At 41.2% G+C, this 13,269-nt stretch overlaps 1 protein-coding gene across 5 annotated transcripts in view; it reads left to right on the forward strand.

Annotated features, from left to right (window-relative positions):
- SLC25A21 (solute carrier family 25 member 21) overlaps positions 1-13,269 on the forward strand; it is a 533,790-nt gene that overhangs the window by 323,219 nt on the left and 197,302 nt on the right. For all 5 annotated transcript variants that reach the window (XM_036352952.1, XM_036352969.1, XM_036352959.1 and 2 more), the window contains one exon: positions 6,131-6,179. In XM_036352952.1, coding sequence (XP_036208845.1) covers positions 6,131-6,179 — 49 coding nt within the window. The remainder of the gene's footprint in view (positions 1-6,130; positions 6,180-13,269) is intronic.

Genomic DNA, 13,269 nt, shown 5'->3' on the forward strand with positions numbered 1-13,269 from the left:
CCAGAATGAAAAGAGGATAAGTACCTGGGGACAACTAACAGTCTCTGCCCCCAGGATTTCTGGGAAAATGGTTGTCCAAATTAAGAACTCAAGGTAAGTAGGATTCTCAGAAATGTGTGTGTGTCCTTACTAAGGGACAACATTCCAGAGAAAGGGTCAAGCACAAGGAATTGGACACTGAGAAGAAACTGTTTTTTCACCATTCGTGACTAATCATTGCATGATAGTGCTGGTACTTTTCTTAGAAAAAGAGGTGTGGTTCAGGTTATATACGAGGAAGGGGATGGGTTTGATGTTTAGTGCAGATTTGTAGTTAAACAGGCCAGGAGACCTTCTCAAAAGAGATAGAGGCTGGGGTAAGGTTTGTAACAGAGCCATGTTAATCCTTTCCCTGAAATGTTGACTCAGGTGAAGGTACGTACTTGAGTCAACTCAAAGAAGAGAGCTCCCTGGCCAATGTGGCTCGGTTGATTGAGCGTAACCTCATGCACTGAAAGGTTGCTGTCCAGGTCAGGGTACATGTCCTGGTTGCCAGCTTGATCCCCGGTCTGGTTGTATGAGGGAGGCAGCAGATCAATGTTTCTCTCTCTCTCCCTTCTCTCTAAAATCAATAAAAGATAATCCATTTTTTAAAAAAATTCAGGGACTATCCCAAGGTACAGGTTCAGGGACTAACTGTACCCATGTTAGGCCCCATTACCAGTTTCATTTGAATCTCACTGAAGTGGCATGAATCTGTAGGAACACTGAAAATGCTTGCAATATGATAAATTCACAATATCAATCTGCTTTGGGTTTTCTTCATTTGTATAAGGTCCAACCTTATAAAATTAGCCTTTGTCTAAGTCTTAAAAATGTAATAGCAATTCTTGCTTGTTTGTCAGTGTGATAAATAAGCAATTGCTTCAAATGCAAATAACTATTCTCTGGGAAAAGAAAAATTATTAAAATATTACTACCAGAAATGCATATTAGCATAAATGAAACTGGAACAATTTTGCAAATAAATAAATTAGTATAAATAAATGTGAACAGATTCTCCAAGTTCTGTTAGTTTTAATGAATTGTTGGATTTTTCATTCTTTGGTAAACTTTTCAAGACCTAAACCAACTAGTGCTGTTTGGTGTTTATTATTTTGCTTCTTTTCTAATTCCAAGTCAATGGGAGAAACTGTGTGACTTTCCTTGATAAACTGATTCTTAGTGTCTTATTCCTTTGTGCTCATAAGATGCACAGAAATGCCCCTAGTAGATATCTACCTGCTGCAGTGGTTGGTAAGAATGTTATTCTAAATTTTGAGTTTCCAGGATAAACTTTTTTAAGTTTATTTTTTATTGTTGACATTATTAAAGATGCCCCCTATTTTCCCCCCCTCTTTCCCCTTCCACCCAGTTCCCACCCCACCCCAGGCCTTTGCCATTCTATTGTCTGTGTCCTTGGGCTTATGCATATATGTATATAAGTTCTTTGGTTAATCTCTTCCCATCCCCCACAACTCTCTCCCCTCTGAGATCTGTCAGTCTGTTCCATCCATCCTTGCCTCTAGATCTATTTTGTTTATCACTTTATTTTGTTCATTAGATTCCACATATAAGTGAGATCATGTGATATTTGTCTTTCTCTGATTGGCTTATTTCACTTAGCATAATGGTCTCCAGGTCATCCATGCTGCAGAAAAGGGTAAGAGATCCTTCTTTTATACAGCCACATAGTATTCCACTGTGTAAATGTACCACAGATTTTTTATCCACTCATCTACTGATGGGCATTTGTCTGTTTCCAGATCTTAGCTATTATAAATAATGCTGCTATGAACATAGGAGTTCACATTTTCTTTCTGATTGGTGTTTCAGGATTCTTAGGCTATATTTCCAGAAGTGGGATCACTGAGTCAAGCTTCAGTGCCATTTTTAATTTTTTTGAGGAGACTCCATACTGTTTTCCACAGTGTCTGCAGCCGTCTACATTCCCACCAGCAGTGCACGAGGGTTCCCTTTTCTCCACAAACTCACTAGCACTTGCCTTTTGTTGATTTATTAATGGTAGCCATTCTGACAGCTGTGAGGTGATACCTCATTGTACTTTTAACTTGCATTGCTGAGATGATTGGCATAGGGAAATTTCTGGGATCTCTGTTCTGTTCCATTGATCTATATGGCTGTTCTTGTGCCAGTATCAGACTCTTTTGATTATAATGGCTTTGTAGTACAGTTTTATATCCAGTATCATGATCCCTCCAACTTTCTCGAGATTGCTACAGCTATTCAGGGTCTTTTTTTGGTTCCATATACAATTTTGAAATCTTTGTTTTAGATCTGTGAAATATGCTGATAATATTTTAATAGCAATTGCATTGAATCTATAGATTGCTCTTGGTAGTATGAACATTTTAATGATGTTGATTCTTCCACTCTATGAACATGGCATATGCTTCTACTTATTTGTATCTTCCTCCATTTCTTTTTTCAGTGTCATATAGTTTTCTGAGTACAGGCCTTTTACCTCCTTGGTTAAGTTTATTCCTAGGTATCTTATTTTTTTGTTGTTTTTGCAATAGTAAATTGGATTTTTTTTTTTTAGTTTCACTTTCTGAAAGTTCATTATTAGTGTATAACAATGCCATTGATTTCTGTATATTAATTTTGTATCCTGCTACTTTGCCAAATTCATTTATTAAGTATAGTAATTTTTTGGTGGAGTTTTTAGGGTTTTATATGTAAAATATCATGTCATCTGTGAATAATGAGTTTTATTTCCTCCTTTCCAATTTTGATGCCTCTTATTTCTTCTTCTTGTCTGGTTGCTGTGGCTAGAATTTCTAGTACAACATTGAATAAGAGTGGTGAAAGCGTATATCCCTGTCTTGATCCTGTTCTTAAGACAAATGCTTTTAGTTTTTACTCATTTAGTATATTGTTGACTGTAAGTTTGTCATATATGACCTTTATTGTGTTGAGGTATGGTTCTCTTATTCCCACTTTGCTGAGAGTTTTTGTAAAAAATGGGTGCTGGAGCCCAGTCGATGTGGCTCAGTATTTGAGGGTCGACCCATAAACTAGGAGGTCATGGTTCAATTCCTGGTTAAGACACATGCCTGGGTTGTGGGCTCAGAGCCCAGTAGGGGGTGTGTAGGAGGCAGCTGATCAATGATTCTCTTATCATTGATGTTTCTATCTCTCTCCCTCTACCTTCCTTTCTCTGAAATCAATAAAAAATATATTTAAAAAATGGGTGCTGAATTTTGTCAAATGCTTTTTCTGCATCTATTGATATGATCATGTGATTTTTATTCTTCATTTTATATGGTGTATCACATTTATTGATTTGAAATTACTGTACCAGCCTTGCATCCCTGGAATAAATCCCACTTGGTCATGGTGTATGATCTTTTTCATGTATTGCTGGATCATATTTGATAGAAGTTTGCTGGGAGTTTATGATTATTATTATTATTATTGCTACAATTTCATTAGTTGTAATCAGCCTTTTCAGGTTTTCTGGGTCTTCCTGGTTCAGTTTTGGAAGAGCTTCCAGGTATGTTCTATTTCACCCAGGTTGTCCATTTTGTTTGCATATAATTTTTCATACCATTTTCTTACAATCTTTTGTATTTCTGTGGTGTCAGTTGTTACTTTGCCTCTTCCATTTCTGACTTTATATATTTGGGTCCTCTCTCTTTGCTTCTTGATCAGTCTGGCTAAAAGTTCATCAGTCTTGCTTATCTTTTCAAAGAACAAGCTCTTGGTTTCATTGATCTTTTGTATTGTCTTTTTAGTTTCTGTCATTTATTTCTACTCTGATCTTTATTATTTCCTTCCTTCTAGTTTAGTCTTTGCTTGTTGTTCTCTTTCAAATTCTATTAGTAGTAGGGTTAGATCCTTTATTTCAGCTTTTTCTTGTGTCTTGGGGTAGGCCTGTAATGCTATGAACTTCCTTCTCAGGACTGCTTTTGTTGTAACCCATAGATTTGTGGTTGTTGTGTGTTCATTTTTGTTTGTTCCCAGGTAGTTTTTTATTTCTTCCTTGATTTCATTGGTAACTCAATTTAAATCCATTGTTTAATAACATGCTATTTACCTTCCATGTGTTTGACTGTTTTTGAGTTTTTTTGTTGTAGTTGATTTCTAGTTTCATGCCTCTGTGATCCGGGAAGATGCTTGATATGATTTCAATCTTTTTGAACTTGCAAAGACTTATTTTGTATCCTAACATGTGGCCTACCTTTCAGAATGTCCCATGTGCACTTGAGAAGAATATATATTCTCTAGCTTTAGAATGAAATGTTCTGTAAATATCAATTAAACCCACCTGCTTTATTGTGTCATTTAAGGTTCAAGGTGAATGTGAATTTTCAAACAAGAGGAAGTATATTGAGACCTTACTGTTTGCAAGGAAGAGACCCGCCCCTGCACTCTTGAATAATAAGGCTTATTCATAACGCAAAAACAGTGTCTCAGAAGCTTGTAATTATGCCCAGTAATTCTGTTGCCCTTGTTCTTTGCTCCTTTCTCCAGTCTCTAGGCAGTGACTCCGATTGGGTCAGTGACTTGGTTACCAACGACTATGGAGCATTCCTTGCTGGAGTGAAATCAATATTGAGTCCTATTAGTTTTAGCCAAAATAAGACAGTTGTTTTAGATCAATACATATGACTTGTAAACTACAGCTGGGAGAACTTTCTAAAGCTTCTTTGGAAGCAAAGCCAGCCTTTGGGAAGGTACAAGTACTTAAGCTTCTTGAACCTGACCAGTAAGGGAATAAAAGATATTTCTGTCTATAAATATGATGGGGAAGAACTAAATTACAAGATAAGCTCAAATTGAATTCGTTTGCAAATGAAGGAGAGATAATTGCTCTGCCCTTAAGAAAAGACCTGCAATACTGTTGGGTGGCTTTAAGGCAAATCAATTAACACTATCTACTTTAGTTTGCTTATCTTAAAGTAAATATGATATAAAGTTTTCCTTGCTCAATAATTGTACACATCAGGGATAATGTATGTTAAATGACCATCAATGTGACCCTGGCCAGTGTGGCTTAATTGGTTGAGCATGGTCCCATGATCAAAGAGGTCAAATATTCCATTCCTGGTCAGAGCACATGCTCAGGTTGAGGACTCAATCCCCAATAGGGAGCTGCAGGAAGCAGCCAGTTAATCTCTCTCTCTCTCTCTCTCTCTCTCTCTCTCTCTCTCTCTCTCTCTCTCCCCCACCCCTCTCTCCCTCTCCCTCTCCCTCTCCCTCTCCCTCTCCCTCTCCCTCTCCCTCTCCCTCTCCCTTTCTCTCTCTCTCTAAAATCAATAGAAACCTTTAAAAAAATGGCCAACCCTGTGTAGAGACAACAGGTAAAGTAACTGTTGTGATTATTACTATTACTCTTGCCTGCTCAGACAATAGGAAGGGGACTTTACAATGAATATTCAAGAATCTATAAATTCTTCCTCACCGTACAATGGTTAAGATCATGGGTTATGTGGGATTAAGACTACTTCCTAGCTATGAGATTTTAGACAAGTTATTTAATCTAATGTGACTCAATTATCTCTACTGTAAAATGGGATAAGATTACTTTCTATCACAAAGAGCTCTTATGGGGATTAAATGAAATAAACTAAGTCCTGTTTAGAACAATGCCTGGCATACAATAAACACTTAGTACATGTTCTCTGTTAAGCTATCAATCTTTATTTCATGAATCCTGAAACTGAGGCTCATGATTTGCCATGTTAGTAGGTAATGTAGGGGGTGCTGAAAGACCTTCTTTCCCTTCTTTTCTCCCTTTTTTTTCTTTCCTCCCTTTCTTCCTCATATATCATATTTATTGGATTGGATTGAGATACAGTGATTCCTGCCTACTTTATTGGGATTTAGGACATCTGATTTCATTTTCTTTTACCTACAGCCCCTGCTTTTGCCAGGGCACCAATAAGTACTCACATATCTTGCTTCCACTGTAATAAAATCATATTATACTTTTATCTTTTGCCACTAGCCTACAATGATTAGCTGTCATGTTCAATGTCCCAAGTTTCTTATTTGAATCTTCATACTTGAGAAATCAATAAGGTCAAGGAAATAAGAACCAGTGTTTACATAAGTGTTTATTAGGCTTTTCTTTATCATCTTTCAGGTCTTGTAGAAATTTGCCTGATGCACCCCCTCGATGTGGTGAAAACCAGGTAAGGTTCTGCATGAACAAGTTTTATTGACTTTGGCTGATATCCAAATTAAGGTCTGTCAGAACACTAAATGCTAGAACTTGTCCCAGGCCGGTAGCTTCTCCCAATAATGGCATTTGTATTTACTTCTTAAAGAAAATACTATTTGACAGATAAAATGTGAACAGTGAAAAGCATTTCTGGATTGAGGTCATCTGAAGGTATATAATATTTTACTGCCTTCACATGACAACCATAAGGTATGATTTGTGGCTAAACTGGTTGAGGTAAATATATCAAAATGATGTAAAAACTAAACCTTAGTGAATTATTATAGCGGACTTTCATTTGGCATTGTATATAACAGATTACTATTTAATAGTCAGCATTTTGGTGTGAGATTCCAAAATTTCAGCCAAACTTCTTAAATCAGGGGTCCTCAAACTACGGCTCATGGGCCACATGCGGCCCACTGAAAACATTTATCTGGCCTGCCAGGTGTTTTTGCCTCCACTGCCTCTCCTGCTTAGCAGCCGACTCATCCCGGGCCCACAGTGTGCATGTGTGGAATGTCTGAGGGACAGTGAACTGGCCCCCTGTTTAAAAAGTTTGAGGACCTCTGTCTTAAATAGTACTTAAAGAATTTATTCCTATAACTGTTTGCCAATGCAAAGTGCCATGTTTCCAGGAAAATGCATTTGCTCTTAAAATTATCCTATCTAATAAAAGAGTAATATGCAAATTTACCATCACTCCCTCACTCCGTCAGTCCATCACAAAGATGGCGGTGGCCACGGAGCTGGAGTGAGCAAGAGGCTTAGGTTGCCCCCAGCGATGGAGGAAGCCAAGCTTCCTGCCTGCCCTGGCCAGCCCTGAGCTCCACTCAAGGCTACAAAGTTTCAATTATAGAAGTTAAGTAAATCCCAGATACCTGCTTCCAGCCCGCAGGTGTGGCCAGCCTGAAAATGGCCATTAGCCCCTCACCCAGGCTGGTCAGGCACCCCAGTGGGAACCCCCCCACCCCAAAGGGGCTGTGGCCAGCCTGAAAACAGTCCTCAGCCTCTCACCCAGGCTGGCCAGGCACCCCAGTGGGGACCCCCACCCTGATCCGGGACACCCTTCAGGGCAAACCAGCAGGCCCCCATCCATGTACCAGGCCTCTATCTTATATAATAAAAGGGTAATATGCAAATTGACCCTAACAACAAAACGACTGGGAATGACTGGTCACTATGACACACACTGACCACCAGGGGGCAGAAGCTCAATGCAGGAGATGCCCCGTGGTGGTCAGTGCACTCCCACAGGGGGAGCTCTGCTCAGCCACAAGCCAGGCTGATGGCTGCCAGCACTGCGGTGGTGGCGGGAGCCTCTCCCCCTTCCTCAGCAGCGCTAAGGATGTCTGACTGCAGCTTAGGCCCGCTCCCTGCTGGCAAATGGACATCCCCCGAGGGCTCCCGGGCTGCCAGAGGGATATCTGACTGCCAGCTTAGGCCCAATCCCCTAGGGAGCGGGCCTAAGCCAGCAGGTGGACATCCCCCAAGCTGTCCCAGACCCTGAGTGCACAAAATTTTGTGCATTAGGCCTCTAGTATACAAATAAGGGCAGTGTATTAAATCTATTTACCAAGAGGAAAAAATCTTATGGGTTTTAATATGATTGAGAGCATTTTAAAAAGTTAAACCTGTGCCTGAGTTATTGAACTCTCTCTCTCTCTCTCTCTCTCTCTCTCTCTCTCTCTCTCATTAGAAGCTCTTAGAATGTAGTGAAAGTTTTCATTTATTTGTATTAAAACCAAGAACACGCCCTAGCCAGCTTGGCTCAGTGGATAGAGTGTTGACCTGTGGACTGAAGGGTTGTAGGTTTGATTCTGGTCAAGGGCATATGCCTGGATTGTGGGCTCGATCCCCAGTAGGGGGCATGCAGGAGGCAGCTGATCAATTCTCTCTCATTAGATGTTTCTATCGCTCTCTCCCTCTCCCTTCCTCTCTGAAATCAATAAAAATATATTAAAAAACAAAACAGAACAAAAACTAAGAACACTAATACCGAGGTTGCAACTTAATAGTGAATAGGGACATGCAACAATGGAGGTCAAACAAACCCCACTGCCACAATTAGGAAATACAGTAGTCTCCTTTATGTATGGTTTCTCTTTATGTCTTTCTGAGTAACATGATAAAATCTCACATCATCCTACTCCATCCTGCTCAGGACATGAGTCACCCCTTTATCCAAAGTATCCACACTGTATGTGTAGTATAATAAGGTATTTTGAGAGAGAGAGAAACCATATTCATATAACTTTTATTACAGAATACTGCTGTAATTGTTCTATTTCATTATTAATTATTGTTGTTAATCTCTTACTATGCCTGATTTATAAGTTGAACTTTGTCATATGTGTGTATAGGTATAACCACAGCACCTATAAGATTTGGTACTACTCATGGTTTCATGCATTCACTGAGGGTCTTGGAACATATCCCCCACAGATAAGGGTGGATTACTGTACTTGCTGATCCAGGCTGGTCATTGAGTGGACATGTTGCTTAATTTATCCAAAGAGGCTGAAGAATCTTAGACTGGTTGCTGAAAGCAAAGAAAGGTGACTGTGGCCTGCATATCATATTATATTTCTAATAGAGGTAGAGAAGAAGAGAAATTGGCCTCTGCCGTAGCTTGGGCTAACAAAATAGCACAGATTGGTGGCTTAAGAAACAGGCATTTATTTCTCATAGTTCTTGAGGCTGGGAAATCCAAGATCAAGGTGCCAGTCAGTTTGGTTCTTGGTGTGGGCCCTCCTCCTGACTTATAGACAGTCACCTTCTTTCCCTATCCTCTCATGGCAGAGAGAGGGGCTCGGATGTCTCTTCTTTTTCTTATGGGGGCACTAATCCCATCATGGGGCTCCCCCCATGGCCTCATCTAAACCTAATTACTTCCCTAAAGTCTCAGCTTCAACTACCATCACATTTGGGGGTTAGGACTTCAAAATATGAATTTGGGGGTTTGTAAATATTCAGTCCATAACAGCCTCACGTCACCAAACCCAAACAGAGAGAACAAGACCACAAATTATATTCAAACATGTGTGTACTCCCTGGACTGTCTTTTTTTAAATATAAATAAATTATATTTTATTACTTATTTTATTTTACTTTTTAATAAATCTTTATTGTTGAAAGTATTACATATGTCCCTTACCCCCATTGCCTTCTCCATACCCCTCCCCACAAGACCACACCACCCTACCATGAGAAAGTAAAATTCACTGCCATGTCTTTCTTAGACTTCATGTTATCTTCTTGAAAAGCCAGAACATTTTTGCTCTTCTTGCTGAGGAATAAAACTGTTTTGTTTGTTTTTTCACGTAAGGGAAACAGCCTAAATTTTTGAATTGTTCAAATGAGCATGAAGGAGAAACAAGAATGATTTGAACAAGGTATCATATTGAAACTACGATTATTCAGTCACTCAATCCTTCACTCATCCATTTAGCAACATGTATTGAGTATCTGGTATTATTTGGGTTCTAGGCTAGCTTTGCCCTCAAAGAGCTTACAGTCTGATGTGCTAATAAGAATCTCATCACAATGAATTTCAAAAACTATAATACAATGACCGTTGAACAAAGTAGGTGCCGACCCCCTGCACAGTCAAAAATTTGCATATAACTACTATATAATTTCTTTCTACTGGAGTTGAATAGAATACTTCTTAAAATGGATGTGCCAAGTTACTGGGGCTTTATATCTCCTTTGTTATGTAGATATTTTCATGAAAATTGCATTGATTTATTGAAATTAGTCACATGCCCTTGCCTAGCTCCCGGGGGAGGGAAAATAAAATCCTCCCACGTGCACTAAAAGAGAAGGGAACTGGATACTGGATGGTATTTGACCTGCATAATAATAAAAAGTATATTGAGTCAAAACCCACAATTATAGAGTAAACTGAAAGCCCAAAATATATGCAACTGATTTTTCAATAGAAATAGAATACGCAAGAGTGGTAGCATTTATCACTGAGCACCAACACACAGGTGATAAGGAGTAGACAGAACAGAGTAAATAATGCTAAAGTATTTTCAATATTATATATATTGTATAGGAGATAACTACATTTATAAATAACATAAACTGTAAACTACAAGAGATAATATCTGAAACCATGTAGCATTAGTTATTTGAGCAGGTCACTTTCCTAAATGACATCCAAGAGCACTGGGTTCCAAATTATTTCAGGGATTATCCAAGTGGGGCATAGCATACATCAGACCAAACCTCACTTGCTTTATAGAATTTTTATGAGCTGCTTTGCCTCTTCTTATATATCTTTACTTGAAGGTTAGTACTTAATCAACGTGAGTATAGAAATGTTTCATTTCCCACAATATCTCAAAATAAATGTGTTCACTTCTTCAAATCTAGTCTCTTCTTTTGGCAAAATAAATGTGTTTACTTTTTCAAGTCTAATCTTTTCTTTTGAGATCCTATTTGTGCCTAACCCTTTTATTTGCTGAGTGAAAGATAACAGGTTCTAAAAATATATTTTCAAATTCTTTCTTCACAGAGATTTTTTTCCATTATTTTTTTCACTTTGTAAATGATCAATTCTGTTAACCCAGGCTGGAGGAATAAAGGGAAGTGGTGGTGTTACCAGAGGCTGGGAGGCTGGTAGGAGCTGTAACCATAGAAAATCTGGTCTAGTCATAGCTGGAGGCTCAGAGAAGCACCAGCCACTGCCTAAAATTCACTGCCTGGGGCAGACAAAGAGTATGAGAAATACTCTAGTCTCTCCTTTTCCACATTCTGCAACCTCCCTTCAGTGCTCCTGTATCTGAGCTCATGGAAGCCTGGGAAACCAGCCTCACAGAGGGAAGTCCCTCTGCATAACAGAGCAGAGCAAAACAAAACAAGGGAAGCCTGAGAAATGGGCCTGAAGACAAATAGAACCAGGACTGACATACTATTATTTTATTTTATTTTATTTTATTTTATTATTTTATTTTTAAATCTTATTAACATATTTCATTTAACTCAATATATTTAAATACTTTCACTGAGTAGTAAATATAAAAAGATCATTAGTGAACTATTAGAAACAATGCTAGCATCTGCTGTGCCCTACAATACAATAGGTTCTTACTTAATGTCATCTATAGATTCTGCAATTTTAAGCAAAACAGTGCATTAAAACCAATTTACCATAGGCAAATGGATATAAATAAGAGTTAAGTTCCTATAGCATCAATCAACATTGTGACAAAGCTATGTTGAACAAAATAATGTTATTTGAGGACCTGCTGAACTATAGTGATATCTTTTATATATATATTTTTTAATTTTTTATTAAGGTACTAGTAGCCCGGTGCACGAAATTCGTGCACTGGAGTAGAGGGGGAAAGGGGCCCCTCAGTCTGGCCTTCACCCTCTCCAATCTGAGACCCCTCAGGGAATGTCCAACTGCCTGTTTGTGCCCACACTTTTAACAGATAACAGCTCCATTGTTGTTTCTTTCTTATGCTTAAAACCATTGGAATTAGTAGGTATTCAAAGTGTGTATACATTTTGGGGGGGACACCCTGTATATCTCTAGTCAGCGGTGAAAGAAACCAACAGCAGATTTGGAACCCCCAGACAGGGAACCTCGCTCACTCCCTACATGTCTCCCCACTTCACTTTCCACCTTTGTGGGCAGCAGGAGAATCAACGTTTTATCTCATTAATTTGGAAAAGCACATCCTGTCACCTGCTGCCTGGCAGGAGTGCCCTAGGCCCCAAGCAAGCGAGGCTCAGTCAGGGCAGCCTTCGCTCATGGGTGCTGGAACCCAAAGTGCACATTCCTCCTCTACAGTTGCCCCGACTATCCCACTGTTTCACTGAGAGGATGGAATTCCTCTCCGCCTCTGGGTTCTTGATCTTGAACGCTGACTTAAGGCACCTCAGCAAGGGCCACCCACGCCCACCAGGTGTGCCTGTCTGCATCTGCTCCCGCCTCAGCACCTGCATTAACCCCCTAGAGGTGATCTCGTAGCTGCACTGGCCTTCATGGGAACAGGGCATCACCACTCCGCCCTCTCACTGTCATCTCACAGGTGCCCACCCTCAGCACCCAGAACACCCAGACACAATCCAAAGGACATGAGCGCATCAGAGGGGATGTGTGCACATCCTGTGGAGGTGTTAGGCATGCCGGGTTGATGGAAGTGCGGTGGAGAGGCGGGGGGAACTTGTGCACGCCTTGGTTTGCAACTGTTGCAGGCGAGGAAGGTTGACAGTGTGCTGGGGGATGTTTGCAGGCCTGGGGGGATGTGTACACCGGAGGCCTCTGGCTTTGCAGATCCACAAACCACTGTGGTGCGGCCAGGAGGACGTCAGTCTGGCCCGCCACGGTGGCTGTCCCTGCGATCCTGCACCTTCTGGGCCAAGAGGCAGATCTTGCACAGCCACTCCTGGGCATTGATGACCTGCAGGCACTACTTCAGCTCAGCCTGCAGGCTCCGCTTGGCGCGCTCACAGCTGTCACCACCACCATGTGGGGAGTACAGGCCACCCTCCGCCGGCCTGCCTCCCCTGTCTAGAGGCTCTCTGCACTGCTCACCTGCCCAGAGTGACTGGGGCTGGGTGGAAGCCAGGTGTCCTGCCCTGCCCAACACTGGCCGATCCGCCCCTGTGCGAGCTGCCGCCCCGCCGGGAAGGGTCATGGATCTGGGTCCTGGGACCTCAGACAGCCTCAAGCACTGCCCCCTGCCCGGCAGGGTCACAGATCCGGGTCCTGGGACAGCGGACAGCCTCCCACACTGCCCCCCCCCCCAGGAGGGTCACAGATCCTGTCCCGGACCACGGACAGCCTTGCCCACTACCGCCCGCCTTCAGTATGCAAATTAGCCACCATCTTGTTGCTTCGTGGTGGGGGTCCCCACTGGGGTGCCTGGCCAGCCTGGATGAGGGGATGATGGCTGTTTGCAGCTGGTCACACCCCCTTCAGGGTGGGGGTCCCCACTGGGGTGCCTGGCCAGTCTGGGTGAGGGGCTGAGGGCCGTTTTCAGGCTGGCGGGCGACTGAAGCTCCCAACCTCTCCTTTTTTTCTTTTTTCTTTTTATTCT

This window comes from Myotis myotis, unplaced genomic scaffold (assembly GCF_014108235.1).
Source record: "Myotis myotis isolate mMyoMyo1 unplaced genomic scaffold, mMyoMyo1.p scaffold_m19_p_1, whole genome shotgun sequence".
In the NCBI taxonomy this organism is placed as follows: domain Eukaryota; kingdom Metazoa; phylum Chordata; class Mammalia; order Chiroptera; family Vespertilionidae; genus Myotis; species Myotis myotis.